Below are 16,385 nucleotides of genomic sequence, written 5' to 3'. Positions count from 1 at the left end.
TCGCCGGAAGAGCCGATCGATCGGAGAGGGAAGGAGGGAGGAGGAGGAGGAGGAGGAGGAGGAGAGGCTTTTCAGGGACCATAAAAATTGGATTTTTGCTGTTCCCTCGTTATTTACGGTTGGTGCCACCGCGATTGTGAATGTCCAGAAATAAATGGGATAACGACGAGATCCTTAAATTTGACCTAACGTACGCTTTTAATTTATTCAACGTGTTTCATATACTTTAGCTCCAAATATAGTGTCACCCATGAATTTTTAATTTATTCAATATGATCTCCGAACTTTTTGATAAATGCTCAAATTAATCCTTAAACTATATGAAATTAACCAATGTTATCGTTCCATTAATTTAAGTTCACGGACGATATTAAACATTTTGACATAGTTTGAGGACTAGTTTAAGTATGTACAAAAAGGTTCAGGGACGACATTACACATTGAGCTAAAGTTTGGAAACCGCATTGCAAATTGGGTTATAGTTCAATAATCATATGTTTCATTTTTCCTAAATAGATGGTTTCGTTTTTTTTTCTTTTCTTCTTTATTTAAAATATTGGTAAAATGATGCACCGTTGTGTCAATAGAAAAAATAGAATTCGGGGTGCTTGGTTTCGAATTGGATAGGTGTCAAATTAAAAACTTGGAACCCACATTGTCAGAGTCGGTTAGCGAATTTTGGAACCGCTCAACTTTCAAACCGGTCAAGAGCCAAAACAAAAATTCCAAGGTCAACTCGAGAACCGATCTACTTTTTATTTTTCAATATTTTTTTAGTTTAATTGCTCCATCATAAACATTTTTTTTGGCAAAGTTCTCGGATACCATGATTACTTGTTTCTGTTGAAACGCTCAATCTCATTATTTTTTACCAAAGTTCTAAGGGTTCGATTTTGGACCAGATCAAAACCGGTTCTACTTGAGAATCGACCTTAAAATTGTTACAAAACCGTTTTTACACGGAAACCAAATCGGTCAAAGCCGCTTCTAAAAGTTCTTAGGCCTAATTACCTAAAAAATCCCAAATTTTAAATACGATCCCAATTTGACTTAATTTTTTTTTTACCTAAAGAGTCATTTAACTTTCACTTTAATCCTAAATCTACCCCGCTTTAATACGACCATTGCGGCTTTCAGCAAAACAATAATGTGGAGGGAGCCAAAGAACAACCCAACTCCACATCTAATCTCTCTCTCTCTCTATGTTTTTTTGCATCTAGCTCTTTCGAATCCACATCTATTGCGTTTGTTTCGGGAAAAGGTGTTCAGAATGTGTTGTCATCGGGAGGGAGACACTGTCCTTGTGTGATTAGAACTCGCAATGGAGATAATTATCGAAGCTTGGATCATTCGCGGGTGAAACTTTAGTACCCGCCAAACGCACACCACTTGTTCGATGATATTCTCGAGAGGAACCCCGTCAAGATGGAAAGACTTCCTCGGCCAATTCTGCACTGCCCGGCATTGCAGACCACGCCATAGGCGTTTGTGCTCCACGCGGTTGGCCCCGCTGACGCTGCCCGAGCTACAGGATCTGTGCGACGCAGTTTCGACCCCGATTGGTAGCTTAGATGACCTGGAATTGAGTCTTGATCAGTTCGGAGGTCGTTTAACGTCGTCCCTCGTGACCCAAGTGATCGGTCGTTGCAAGTATGAAGCACCCACCAGGAGGTTGTTGAGATTCTTCTCTTGGGCTAGGAAGAATCTGGGCTCTGGTATTGAGGATAAGGATTTTAACTATGCAATTGAGATGTTTGCGGAGAAGAAGGATCACACGGCAATGGATATACTGATTTCGGATCTCGGGAAAGAAGGTCGGGTGATGGATAAACAGACTTATAGCGTGGTAGCGGAAAAATTGGTCAACTTGGGGAGAGAAGGTGAGGCATTGGGCCTCTTCAAGAACCTGGAGAAATTCAAGTGTCCCCAGGACAGTGCAACAGTGATGGCTATCGTCAATGCCCTTTGTTCCAAAGGACATGCCAAGATGGCTGAGGGGGTAGTTCAGCATCACAAGAGTAAATTGGAAGGCATCGAGCCGTGTATCTACAGGTGTCTTCTGTACGGGTGGTCTGTGAAGGAGGATGTTAAGCAAGCAAGGAGAATTATCAAGGAGATGAAATCTGCTGGGTTTATGCCGGATTTGTTCTGCTTTAACGCCTTCCTCAGATGCTTGTGTGAGCGAAATCTTAAGCGTCATCCTTCAGGTCTCGTTCCAGAAGCTTTGAATGTGATGATGGAAATGAGAACCTATACAATCGTTCCTAATTCAATTAGTTACAATATTTTGCTTTCATGTTTGGGTAGGGCTAGGAGGGTCAAGGAATCATGTCAAATTCTTGACCAAATGAAGAAGGCGGGGTGTTCTCCAGATTGGGTGAGTTATTATCTTGTTGCTAGAGTACTATATCTGAGCAGAAGATTCGGCAAGGGTAACAAGATAGTGGATGAAATGATTGAGCAAGGGTTGGTGCCAGAGCATAAGTTTTATTATGATCTCATTGGCATTCTTTGTGGGGTCGAGAGAGTGAATCATGCTCTCGAATTGTTCGAGCGAATGAAAAGCAGTTCGTTGGGCAGATATGGGCCTGTATATGATGTTCTCGTACCAAAGCTTTGTCGAGGAGGCGAATTTTGTAAGGCCAGAGAGCTTTGGGATGAAGCAGCAAGTAAGGGCATCACTTTAAGCTGCTCCGAGGACTTGTTGAACCCTCAGATCACTGAAGTTTTTAAGCCAGTGAGGAAGGTGGAGGATGTTAAGCCTTTGGTATGCATGATTGAAGAGCCCCCATCGCAAAATAGTAGGGCCAGAGGAAAGAAAAGGAAGAAGAAGCAGAAGAAGAAAGGCTACAAGAAGGGCATGAAATAGAACTAATTCAGCATAGTGTCGGTTCATCATCCTCTCCATAATGTTGCTTGCATAACCGACAGAAGAATGTTCGTTTTAGTCCTATAAAGTATTAAGGTGTGATTCCGGTTTATGAATGTTGATTTTGTGCTTGAACTTCATAGCCAGACTTTCACTTCATTGTATGGCTGACTGTTTCATTTTGCCTGTCGGACATGAATTCATCTGACGTTTGAACATCTACCTGCAGGTCTCTCAGCCTTGCCGAATCGATTTGCAAAGCATTTGTGGGAGCAGCAAATATTCCTTATGAATGACAGTTCATGCATCATCCGAGCAAGACTCGATTTTTAGGTTTCCCCAGGAAACACGGAATAAATACTCGACTCGAGTCTAATTCACCCAATGATCTCAACAAGAAAGAGTTTGAGTTTTAGCAGTACAATCTACTGTGCCTAATTGGTCATGTCCCGTCTGAACTGTAGGATCCCCCTTGCATGTGCTGTCCCTCCTGGACGAAGCAAACAAACATGCAGCTCAGGCCTTTCATTGCTCCATTCATCTCTTTGTGTGCAGATGCCGTGACCATTCTACTTCACCGCAGGCCCGCAAAACACTGCTGTTCTAGGACAAAAAGATGGGGTGGACTCAGCTCTCAGATAAAGACCTGAAGGCCAAAGGGCCCATGAAATGAGGCAAGTGCACCAGCAGTGCACATGTTAACAAGTCCTACTTGCCATTTATCTATCGTTTTCTGTCCCACAGGCAGTTTTCGAGCGGCACCTGGTGTTTACCCCCTCATGAAGCGGCAAATTGAGGATGGAAAAACTAAAACTTTCCAAGTAATTTAAAGAATGGAATGCATTCCTATCTGACCGTGAATGAATTGTCTCTCTTTTTTTCTTCCACCGGCAAGGAAAGCGAGTAGGAAGAGTGTGAATTCAGGCTTGTGTTCATTTGATTATTCGGTTTGATTAAGGTTTAAAAATACAAAACAGACAGCCATGCGCTAACTGTCCGGAGGCTCAAGGGGGGCCCCATCTTGGAGTTGGCAAATGCCGCAATTCCATGGATTTCCAATCAGGTTGAATCTGACCGATGAATGATGCGAGATTCTTGAAAGCGACCCAACTCTTTCTTATCTTGCAGACAGCTATAAGACCCAATATATCATAAATCCATCCATCGATTTTTACATTTCAGCATCGACCCATCTTGTGTCCTGATCATGATGGGTCAAAAAGCAAATCTCGTTTGAAATGTATTTCTGAGCACGGCCCGCGCAACTATGCCGTGCCCGGATACACATTTTCGCCGTGGAGTTCACAAATCTTATGCACTACGCCGTTCGTCGTGGAATCGAAGATTACACATCAGATTCTTTTCTTCGTACGTACATTCGAAATCATACGAATAATAAGATTACGGAGATCGTGTCTTGATTCAATTGACGTGGGGGAGATCCGAAACAGGACAAAGAAATGAAGGAATATCGTTGCTTTTGTTTTAAAAGTACTAGGATGTCTAAGAAATGGAAAAAAAAAAAAATTAAGACAGTCGGTGTCGGACCCATGTTGCTGTCCAGCTTCCACTCACCTGCCGCTCTCTCTCTCTCTCTCTTCTTGTTCTTCTTCTTTTCATCTTCTTCTTCTTCGCGTCGATCTACATGACGTGAGCTCCACTACTCCTTCCCGCGTCTAGGGTTTATACACCCACCTTCGCTTCTCTCCCCAATCTTCAACTTCGGGCAAAGCAGACATTGAGAGATCTTCCCGAGAATTCCTCTTATCTTGGCGAAAGGGGGAAATTCCCAGATGCGAGCGAACACTCCCATGACCTTCAGAAGCCCAATTCTGTGAATTCTTGGCGAATCAAGAAACGGGCGCCATCATGGGTCAGGACGGCCTCGCGACCCAGAAGCGGACTTCCTCCTCCCTGCCGACCACCGCCACGAACGGCCGGCACCCATCTCGCCTCCTCCCCCGGGGCCGGCAGATCCAGAAGACGTTCAACAACATCAAGATCACGATCCTGTGCGGCTTCGTCACGATCCTCGTCCTCCGCGGCACCATCGGCGTGGGCAACCTTGGGAGCTCCGACGCCGACGCCGTCAACCAGAACCTGATCGAGGAGACGAACCGGATCCTCGCCGAGATCCGGTCCGATTCCGACCCCATCGACCCGAGCGAGCCGCCAGAGGCCGATATCAATCCCAACGTCACCTACACCCTGGGGCCCAAGATCTCGACTTGGGACGATGACCGCAAGAATTGGCTCGAGGGCAATCCCGAGTTCCCCAACTATGTCAATGGTAAGCCTAAGATTTTGCTCCTAACTGGGTCCCAGCCGAACCCTTGTGATAACGCAATTGGGGATCATTATTTGTTGAAGGCTGTAAAGAACAAGATTGACTATTGTAGGATTCATGGGATTGAGATTGTGTATAATATGGCTCATTTGGATAAAGAGCTTGCTGGGTATTGGGCGAAATTGCCCATGATTAGGAGGTTGATGTTGTCACACCCTGAGGTGGAGTGGATTTGGTGGATGGACAGTGACGCTTTGTTCACTGATATGGTGTTTGAGATCCCGCTTTCTAAGTATGCTAACTACAATTTGGTTATTCACGGGTACCCTGATTTGTTGTTCGATCAGAAGTCGTGGATTGCTTTGAATACTGGAAGCTTTCTCTTTAGGAATTGTCAGTGGTCATTGGATTTGCTTGATGCTTGGGCACCGATGGGCCCAAAGGGGCCAATCCGTGACGAGGCTGGGAAGATTTTGACTGCTAACCTGAAAGGAAGGCCGGCTTTCGAGGCGGATGATCAGTCTGCTTTGATATACTTGCTGATTTCTCAGAAGGATCAGTGGATGGATAAGGTGTTTGTTGAAAATTCTTATTATTTGCACGGTTATTGGGCAGGATTGGTGGATCGGTATGAAGAGATGATTGAAAAGTATCATCCTGGTTTGGGAGACGAGAGGTGGCCATTTGTGACTCATTTTGTGGGTTGCAAGCCTTGTGGGAGTTACGGGGATTACCCAGTTGAGCGGTGCCTAAGAAGCATGGAGAGGGCATTCAATTTTGCAGACAATCAAGTGCTCAAGTTGTATGGGTTCAGTCATCGGGGCTTGTTGAGTCCCAAGATCAGGAGGATACGAAATGAAACTGTCACTCCCTTGGAGTTTGTAGACCAGTTTGATGTTCGCCGACCAGTACATGGAAATAGCAGATCATAGAAGCCAGTGAGAAAAGGTTTGAATGTGTTTAGTTATGCAGGTAATGCAAATCATCGGTGAAGTTCACTTGATTTGTTCTGTTGTTTCAGTAATGTTACCGAGATTGCAAGGATAGACATTTTTTCATTAAAAGAGTAACTCTTCCGTTGAACTTGTTTGGGCAACTCTGAAGAATAGTGATTATACCGTATAATTGCTGTTAATTTTATATGTTCTTTCAAAGACGTCAAATTTGTCCATTTCTCCAGTCCAGGAGGTTAAGGATCCATTTCTAATTATAGTCGTATGGTTCTAGTGTTTTGTTGACTCGAACCTCCTGACTTTGCCTTCAATCCACCAAGTAGATAGTTGATGAAGCCTACATGCTCTGAATTGTGAGCTGTGGTTATTGTTGGTATAGATGTTACTGGTTGTTTCGTTCCTTGAGGTTTTATATCAGCTTGTAGATGTAGGTATCATGTAACTATCAGTTTGCTTCGTACTTGTCAACCTGTGAGAGGCATGATTCTTTTTTTGTTTTCCCATATGCTTAGTCAAACGAAGTTGACAACATAATATCTTTGCGCAGTTTGGCTCGCTGTATGCAGCTAGATGATTGATGATGCAAAACTCAATTCCTTCCCTTGGTATTCTGCTCTACATTTTTCTTTGTAAAATGAGCTGCGTGTTTAAAACAAAATGCTTAATGGGTATTGACCATACATCTCAATCAGTTCTTGTAAGCATACTGTCAATTGAGTGACTAGATTGTAATTGTCTGGTCATACCCTTATCTCCACTGGTTGATCAATGAACTTGTCCATGTCAATCACCACTATATGCAATTCGCCACGATATGCAACAAATGACTTTAGACTCATGGGGAACTCTCTATCTAGACGTGAATTAGTTTAAAAGTGTGCATCTTTCGGCAACTTTGCAGCACCTTTTTTCTGTTACTCTTTAGGTAAAATCATTGGTTGGGTTGGGGTATTTGTCCGGACCTTGGTATGTGAGAATCCTGTGATCTGGTTTTAGATGTTGCTCCACATGCTATTACGGCAGTGCTAAACTGCCAAAATGAGGAGCCGGAAAATCGGAGTCTCGAATTTAAGAGATGTTCCTGCCCAACTTACAAGCATTGCATATTTGGCATGCTCCTAAATGCTGACCTTTGGCTTGTGTAGCGGTGGTCTTGACATTGAGAATGGTGGAAACTGATATATCTATAGTGAAAGACATAATGTGATGATAACAAAAAACTGCACATAAGGGCTAGAGAAGTTCTGTCTCTGCCAATGCAAATGGTGTTTGGGAGATACCCTTGGAGCTCTTTTTATTAATTTCTTCCCTGGTTATATAGAGATGTCTACAAGATGTAATGTCTGAACAGTCACCAGCTTGGCAATGGCAGGTATATTTGCTTGAATGGTGCTAGGTACAGTGAGGCCGATGGGCATGGGATGTGCGAAATCCGTGCCCAGCTGGACACGTCCCCGAATTGGGTTTCCTGCAAAATGCCTAGCCCTGCCCCACCCCGCAAATCCGCCCGTGTGCACTTTAAGGAAAAAAAAAAATTTGTTAGGAAAATATGTTATAATGTTGATGCCTTCGCTTAAAACGCATTGCTTTATAGAAGATGCAACCTTGGAAAGTCCTTCAGGTAATCAGCGTGGGACGTTTGTTTTCCATGTATTTCATCTTCACATTGTCCTACTTTGACTTATTTCGAAGGTCGGAGCGGGTTTGGCTTTGAGGTCATTTATACAAAAATGTACGCAGGAATCCATTCTTTCTTATGGCCGTGCCCCGCGAAGGCAAAACTGCCCCGCACGGGGTCACGAGGCTTTGGGGCAAAAGGTTTAATTTCATGGGGCGGGACAAGAACGTGGTCCCTGTACCTCCTGTGCCGTCCTGTCCTATCCCGTCCTGTGGCAATCCTAGAGACCAGTATGTAAGTGGCTAATTAAGCGAGGCGGTTGTGTTCACTACTTGACAAGAATCCGTCACGTGATGGGCTTACCATGGTATGCCCGTCCCAGCATTGGTAGTTTTTGTATCGATCTAGCTTGTGGTTTGTGTAAGCGAATGTATGATCAGTTGATTTATGCATCTGGGTGAAGAACCTGCGCACTTGCCGATGATCTTGCCTGTTTAGTACACATTTTTTGGTGGTAGTTTTTGAGGAATCTTCTTGCTTGATGCACTGGATATCGTTGCGTCCGGCAAGTTCATTATAGTATGCTACGAAGACTTCATTACCAGGCTAATCAACATCACCAAATAAGTTTAAAAAGGGCTAAGAATGGCCCCCATTACATTTTAGTATAATCTCCGATCTGTCATTTTCCTTCTCTCTTATAAATTAATAGAACACTTTAACTTTATGAGACAAATTAGCACCATATATCTTGGTCTGTCCTTTTAAGAGGGGTATTAGAGAACCACTTGTGTGAAGAACAAGAAAAGATGGGTGTACTTAATGGAGTTTATGAACTACATTCCAGATGAACCTACGCTCAAATAACGAAGCGAAATTCTCCATACTAAAATGAGGTATGGAAATAGCACGAGACTTCCACTGAGTTCCATAGGAAATGGGATGCGGCTTTAGATGACCGGCTCATCAACTGTAGTGCCACCAAGATGCTATCTAGATGAGACCTTCGGGCTTCATGGAGGTCTTGACATTCATACACGAGCTCAACCGAGGCTTCAAACTCATAACCTCCTGTCAAACATCCGAATGATCCACTCAACATTGTCATGGTTGTCATTGCTATAAGGAACGGGCGAGGGCCTGTGTTTGCACAAATCCGTTTCACCTTAGGAAGTTTATTACAAGAGTTTGCTGTGATTTTAATTAGTAGATCATATAGTTTGGTTAATAAATTTGAGACTGAGTCGACCCATCCTCATTTACATACGGATCGTATCCTCGATGAACATCGGGAGTTCATTTATAAAAGGGTATTTTGTTTTTTATTAAGAGAAAAGCAGTGCGTCGAAAATTGTAAATCCTTTCTAAACAAATTTAGTTACCAATTTTTTTTTTAGAAAAAAAGTAACTAAAGAAATTTATGAGGAATTAGCCGTATTCAAAAGGGTGCTACGACAAACCTCCATTTGCATGCATCTGAGCTCTAGGACAAAGGGACAGAACAATCGATTGAAGTCTTGTGCTGCAGAGGATTCGAAAAGGCCACACGAAATGGGTTGAAACCCAACTCTTGCGGCGGCTAATTTACTTGAATTGAGTAGATTCCCTTTTCGGCAATTGTCTAGAAAAGAAAAAATCTTGTCATGGTTAGCGCGAGAGGGATTAACTTGGTTATTTCCATTTACAGGTCCAATCACGTTTGTGTTGATTTGACATGGTCGGAAGTTTTGGGCCTATGTAAAATTCTCGCCGGTGATGGGATTACTTGGCCTAAATTAGAAGCATTATGAAAGCGAGCGGAAGGCGAAGGAACGTACTCCAGACCCGCCATATGTCCTTGCACCGGAAATGGTTGGTTGGACGATCCGGGCCTAGAATTGACGTTGTTAACGGTATTGGCAATCATAGGCTTAATCACATCAGCAATATGCCTCACGTTATCGTTGGCCATGTCCTTTTGTTGTTTCTCGAACAACCTCATCATAGTGGTTATTGTAACTGACTTTGGCGCCATTTCTCTCCTCTGCTCCTCGGTGAGTTGCCGTGGAATATCGACATTCCCACCATGGTTTTGCTCTTTAGCTGCTTAAGGGGCCAACGATTCGAAACACACAACCATATTGTTGCCATGTTGCTGCGACTGATTGTTGCCAGTGAGATTGTCAAGGTCTGGTCGATTCCTAGTCCTTGCCATTACATTTTCTCAAATCGAACTATAATGATCTCACCAGGCATGCCAAAAAGATGTTTTCAATTAAACCTACACTTTAATGACAACGTGATGTTCTCCATAATTAAATGAGGCATGGAAATATCATGAGACTTCCACGAGTGAGTTTTATAGGAAATGTAGCATCTCGGTAACATTTACCGTCTCGAGGAGATGCGACTTTAGTTAGCCGGCTCATCAACCGTAGTGCCAAGATGCTATATGGATATGACCTTCGGGCTTCATGGAAGTCTCGACATTCATTCACGAGCTCTGTTTAAGCTGTGAACTCAGAACCTCTTGTCAAAACATCATGATGATCCATTCGTCATTGCATTGTTATAAGGATCACGCAAGACGGGACTGTGTTTGGCACGGATTCTTTCGGGCCTCATCGGAGTTATTACAAGAGCTCTGCTGTCTTCTCTTTTTTCTAAACTGCATGGTTGTTCGTTTCATTATGTACTGCAGACACCGAACTATACAGAGCACAAACGGCCGCCTCCGACGTCGAAACGACGGCTATCTGTTTTCCATCCGGTGCCGTCGCTTCCACTCCGATCACTGTAGCAAATTCCCATTTGCCCGACGTCTGCTCCATCTAAACATGGAGCCAAATCAACCCTTTTTCCGTTGACTTTCTATTGACCTCACGAGACCCTGTAAACCCCAAAGAAGACCGCAGCATAAATTCCATCGTGTGTGGATGAAAGAGTAACGACGCGCGAGACAGGCGCGCGATCTCTTCTGGGGTTTTACTTCGATTCCTTTTGCGACTGTCTTGGTGCGCGCTTGGATCGTGCGCTCGGCGCGCAAATGACAGATGATTGGGATTAGCCTGATGATAGTTCGGATAATTGGCTCCGTTTGTTCATGGAAAACATATTTCGAAAAAACGTCTTCTTCATTTGTTGGCATTTGGATCGCTTAAGAAATTTAGTCAACGAAAGTTGTTTTCCTAATCAACGAAAAATTTATGCTTAAATTCAAGAAAATGATTTCCTTTTTAAAATAGCGTAAATCATTAAAATATGGCTAGATATCAGTGCTTGGATTATTGGGCATAGAAACCCCGGCGCTTATTCCCGGGTCCTTGGTAGTGGACCGGGGTCTAAAAGCCGAGGCTGGGTCCATTGGGGTCAATCAAGGCTAAGCCCGGGTCCAAAAAGGTCGGTCCAGAAACCCCGGTGCCTAGGCCCGAGTCTGTAGAGATTGGGCTCGAGACATCAGCGCCTAGGCTCGGATCCATAGAGGCCAAGCCTAGGACCCCGGTACCCATGTCCGGCTCCCGGCGCCCTGACCTAGGTTCAAAGAGGCCGGGCCTAAGATTGTAGTGCTCATGCCCAAATACTTAGCTCCCAGGCCTGGGTCTATTAAGGCAGGGCTTAAGTCCACAAGGGCTGGCCCGAGACACCGGTGCCTGTGCATCAGGTACATCGAAACCTGGCCTAAGTCCCAAGTGCCTAGGCGACCTAGGCCTCGGTCCATGGAGGCCAAGCCCAAGTCTACAGAGACAAGACTCCGGAACCGCATATCCCCAGCAATCGGCTTGAGGGCGTGGTGCGTCTGCCTAGATCCAAGTACATTGAGGCCAAGCCTAGGACCTTAGTGCCCATAGCTGGGTCCTCAGTGTTCGAGCTCGAGACCTCGGTACTCGTGCCGAGATCCCCTGTGCTTGAAACTTGAGTTCATTGTAGCCGAGGCTCGTGACTCCAGTGCCCAGGATTGAGTCCCTTACACCCAAGCCTGGATCTATTTAGGATAATCAAGATTTTCTAACCGATAATTAAGAGAAAATTAGTGCAACGAAAATTGGAAATTCTTCCTAAATGAACAATTTAAAAAAAATTTAATTTTACCTGTGAGGAATTAGGCCTCGTTTGGTTCAGCATTTGGAATGCTCATTTGGGCTCTAAAGTCCCTTGGCCAAATGCAAATGGTATTTAGCAAATTTTTTTACTCACTTTGGGGAGATGCAATTGCATTTAAATGCTCCCCAAGGGACCTTTGGCCAATGCTTCACCGGAGGTGCTTTGGGAAGTTGCATTTTCGGAATGCAACTTGTACTGTTCATCGATACTGTTCACCTTCCCCAAACTGAGGTCCGGCGGCCGGAGACTACCGCCTGAGGGCTAGCCTGACCCCGGCGACCACCGCTTGGGGGTCTCGGCGACCACCGCTTGGGGGTCGCGCGATCCCGGTGATCGCCGCCTGGGGTCGCCGGACCTCGGGCGTCACCAGGGTCGCGTGACCCAGGCAACGCTTGGCCTGGGTCGTGCGACTCAAGCGACCGCTTGAGGCCCGGCGACCCAGGCAACGGTCGCCGGGGTTGTGCTACCCCCAGGCGGCAGTCGCCGGGGTCCGGCAACCCCAGGCGGCGGTCGCCGGGGCTGTGCAACCCCCAGGCAACGGCCACCTGAGGTCAGGCGAGGCTGGCCGGCGACCAGATCTGGTCGTTGGCGGTTGGCCAGCGACCAGATCTGGCTGGCGGTGGTGGCCGGCGGTGGCGGTCGATCGCCAGTTTTTTTTTTAAAAAAAAAATATCAGCAAAACCCTTTTTACAAATAATTTTTACCAAACGGTATTTAGACCAAAGTTACTTTCAAATGTGATTTTAAAATACACATTACCAAACACTACTTGCATTTTAAAAAATTCTTTTACCTCAAAGGTTTTTGCATTTTGCCAAATACATTTCTCAAAAGCTGAACCAAACAGGCCTGTCGCCGTATTCAAAAAGGTACTTGCAACACGTTCCATTTGCTTTTGAACTCTAGGACAACGACACAGACAAATCAAACGAAGTTTTGTGTCGTTTAGGATTCGAAAAGGCCACCCGATATGGTTTAAAACCTTAATTATGCGGCGGCTATTTTTCTTCTTTTTTATTTATATACTTTTGTCCTGAGCAAATTTACTTTAATTTTTATTTTGTTATAAAAAATTTACTTGAATTGAGGAGATTCTCTTTTCGGCAATTGCGACCTTACATTGTTATAAGCTTGTGGCCATGGCCGCCAACAATGGAAAGAGGGAGGACCACTAGCAAAAGACCATCGATTAAGGTTAATCCAAGCTTAGCTGTTCCAAAGTCCTTAATCGCGATTTAAGTAGAGATTAAACTTGCGAACAGAATCCCGAAAGTCAAACTTACCGAATTTCCTGCGTTTATTAGGAAAGCCCACTTGAGTTACATGTCCCCGGGTAAGGGACTTCAGTCTCCTCTAGGTATGTCGGTTACGAATAATGCACAAATTTACGTCTTAGAAAGGCAAGGGTCGTCTTTGGGCTAAAAGTGATCGGTTCCCACCCTGTGACCTGGAACCGGACCGGGCAAGGTTGGTTCCCAGTTTGTGGAACCGGCCTACCCGGTCTTGGAACCAGACCGGTGATTTCTTTTTTTTTTATTTTGGTTTCTTCTATTCCCTACTAGTGGGATTCTCTCAATATTGAAAGAAAAAAAAATTATTTACTATTTAAGGTTTGCTTCAAAATAAAAAATAAAAAATTAAGAAATCCTGATTAGTCTTGAAACTGGGGAAAATTTCATTTTGGTACCCAAAGTGGGGCCTTTTTCTCAATTTGGTACCCAAAGTGGACATAGTCCCAAATTGGTACCCAAAGTGCCCATTCAGTCTCAATTTGGTACCCAAAGTAAACATAGTCCCAAATTGGTACCCAAAGTGCCCATTTAGTCTCAATTTGATACCCAAAGTGCCCATTCAGTCTCAATTTGGTACCTGAGTTCGCCGGCCGGTCAAATGCTTGCCGGCCGGCGAGAAATTTACTGTTCCGGCTACCGGAACAGTATTTTTTTTACTTTTTTATTTTTTTATTTTTTTTCCCTTTTTCCGTTTTTTTTTCTTTTCCTTTTCCTTTTCTTTTTTGTTTCCTTCTTCCCTCCGCCGGCCACAGCCATGGCCGGCGGAGGTCGCCGGCGTCGGCCCTCGCCGGCGTCGGGCGAGGCGGCCCTCGCTGGGCCGGGCGAGGGTCGCCCTCGCCGGCGTCGGGTGAGGGCCACCCTCGCTTGGGTCGGCCCTCGCCCGACGCAGGCGAGGGCGACCCTCGCTAGCCCAGGCGAGGGCAATCCTCGTCCTCGCCGGATCTGGTGAGGGTCGGCCCTCGCCCGCCCAGGCGAGGGTGGCCCTCGCCCAACGCAGCCGAGGGCCGCCTCGCCCAACGCAGCGAGGGCCGCCTCGCCCGACGCCGAAGAGGGTGACCCTCGCCGGATCTGTCGAGGGCGAGGTCACCCTCGCCGGCGTCGGCGAGGGCGGCCCTCGCTGCGTCGGGCGAGGCCCGACCCAAGCGAGGGTGGCCCTCGCCCGACGCCGGCGAGGGCGACCTCGCTAGCCCGGGCGAGGGCCGCCTCGCCCGACGCCGGCGAGGGCCGACGCGGCGACCTCCGCCGGCCATGGTCGTGGCCTGGCGGAGGGAAGAAGGAAACAAAAAAGAAAAGGAAAAGAAAAAAACAGAAAAAGGGAAAAAAATAAAAAAAAAAAAGTAAAAAAACTGTTCCTAAGAGCTGAACAAGAAATTTCTTGCTTGGCCCGAGCATTTGACCAGGCGAACTCGAGTGCCAAATTGAGATCGAATGGGCACTTTGGGTACCAAATTGAGACTAAATGGGCACTTTGGGTACCAATTTGGGACTATGTTCACTTTGGGTACCAAATTGAGACTGAATGGGCACTTTGGGTACCAAATTGAGACTGAATGGGCACTTTGGGTACCAATTTGGGACTATGTCCACTTTGGGTACCAAATTGAGAAAAAGGCCTCACTTTGGGTACCAAAATGAAATTTTCCCTTGAAACTGGGAATCAGACCGATCCCCATGAGAGCCACCCAGAACCGCCCGCTTCTATTCGGTTTAGTCCGGTTCTCGGGTTCGACCAAGACCAATGCACACCCCTAATATCAACAACATGTTGGGCAGAAAAGCTAGTGCCAATTCTGATTCCATCGAGATGGGTGATTTTCGAATATGATCAGTTGAAATGTGCATCTGGGTACAGAACCTGCGCGCTTGCCAATGATCTTGCCTGTTTACTACAGCTCTTTTGGTGGTAGTTTTTGAGGAATCTTCTTGCTTGGTGGACTGGAGGAGGGCCGATCCGCACACCAAGAGGAATATCGTTGCGTCCGGCAAGTTCATTATATAGTATGCTGCGAAGGCTTCATTGCCAAACAATCCAAAGCTAATCAACATCACCAAATAAGTTTAAAAAGGGCTAAGAATGGCCCCCATTACATTTTAGTATAATCTCCGATCTGTCATTTTCCTTCTCTCTTATAAATTAATAGGACACTTTTAACTTTATGAGACAAATTAGCACCAAATATCTTGTTCTGTCCTTTTAAGAGGGGTATTAGTGGACCACTTGTGCGAAGAACAAGAAAAGATGGGCGTGCTTAATGGATTTTATGAACTACATTCCAAATGAACCTGGGCTTTAATAACGAAGCGAAATTCTCCATACTAAAATGAGGTATGGAAATATCACGAGACTTCCACTGAGTTCTATAGGGAATGCGATGCGGCTTTGGATGACCGGCTCATCGACCGTAGTGCCGCCAAGATGCTATCTAGATGAGACCTTCGGGCTTCGTGGAGGTCCCGACATTACTCATAACCTCCTGTCAAACATCCGAATGATCCATCATACATTGTCATGGCTGTCATTGTTACAAGGAACGTGCGAGACGGACCTGTGTTTGCACAGATCTGTTTCGCCCTACGAAGTTTATTACCAGAGTTTGCTGTGTTTTTAATAGGTAGATCCTATAGTTTGGTTAATAAATTGGAAACCGAGTTAACCCATCTTCATATACATACGGATCATATCCTCGACGAACATCGGGAGTTCATCTATAAAAGGGTATTTTTATTAAGAGAAAAGCAGTGCGTTGAAAATTGTAAATTCCTTATGAACAAATTTAGTTACCAATATTTTTTCTTTGAAAAAAAGTAATTAAAGAAATTTATGAGGAATCGGCCGTATTCAAAAGGGTACTACGACAAGGCTCCATTTGCATGCATCTGAGCTCTAGGACAAAGGGGACAGAACAATCCATGAAGTCTTTGTGCTGGAGAGGATTCGAAAAGGCCACGCGAAATGGGTTAAAACCCAAATCTTTGCGGCGGCTAATTTACTTGAATTGAGTAGATTCCCTTTTCGGCAATTGTCTAGAACAGAGAATCTCGTCATGGTTAGCGCGAGCGTCATTAACTTGGTTATTTCCATTTACAGGTCCAACCACGTTTGTATTGATTTCACTTGGCTAAAAGTTTCGGGCCTTTGTAAAATTCTCGCTGGTGGTGGAATTACTTGGCCTAAATTAGAAACATTATGAAAGTGAGCGGAAGGTGAATGAATGTGCCATAGACCCGCCATATTTCCTTGCACTGGAAATGGTTGGCTGGGCGATCCGGGCCTAGAATTGACGTC

General features: G+C 45.2%; 2 protein-coding genes across 2 annotated transcripts; both read left to right on the top strand.

Moving 5' to 3' along the window:
• The first annotated feature begins 1,207 nt into the window (after positions 1–1,207).
• Positions 1,208–3,403, top strand: LOC115691127 (pentatricopeptide repeat-containing protein At5g61370, mitochondrial). Its single transcript, XM_030617710.2, has 2 exons — positions 1,208–2,965; positions 3,099–3,403. The coding sequence occupies exon 1, from the start codon at positions 1,397–1,399 to the stop codon at positions 2,867–2,869; it is 1,473 nt and encodes a 490-aa protein (XP_030473570.1). The 5' UTR covers positions 1,208–1,396; the 3' UTR covers positions 2,870–2,965; positions 3,099–3,403.
• A 998-nt stretch (positions 3,404–4,401) lies between these two features.
• On the top strand, positions 4,402–6,312 carry LOC115691128 (probable xyloglucan 6-xylosyltransferase 5). Its single transcript, XM_030617711.2, has one exon. The coding sequence runs from the start codon at positions 4,739–4,741 to the stop codon at positions 6,086–6,088; it is 1,350 nt and encodes a 449-aa protein (XP_030473571.1). The 5' UTR covers positions 4,402–4,738; the 3' UTR covers positions 6,089–6,312.
• The last annotated feature ends 10,073 nt before the right edge of the window (positions 6,313–16,385 follow it).

Source organism: Syzygium oleosum, unplaced genomic scaffold (genome assembly GCF_021117445.2).
Source record: "Syzygium oleosum isolate NSW1041296 unplaced genomic scaffold, Sole_v2.1 Sole_v2.17, whole genome shotgun sequence".
In the NCBI taxonomy this organism is placed as follows: domain Eukaryota; kingdom Viridiplantae; phylum Streptophyta; class Magnoliopsida; order Myrtales; family Myrtaceae; genus Syzygium; species Syzygium oleosum.
This window is presented reverse-complemented; position numbering and strand designations above follow the sequence as displayed.

What these genes read in the sequence shown, in the direction of transcription:
- LOC115691127 (XM_030617710.2), top strand. Translation starts at nt 1,397, where the DNA reads ATGATATTCTCGAGAGGAACCCCGTCAAGATGGAAAGACTTCCTCGGC.
- LOC115691128 (XM_030617711.2), top strand. Translation starts at nt 4,739, where the DNA reads ATGGGTCAGGACGGCCTCGCGACCCAGAAGCGGACTTCCTCCTCCCTG.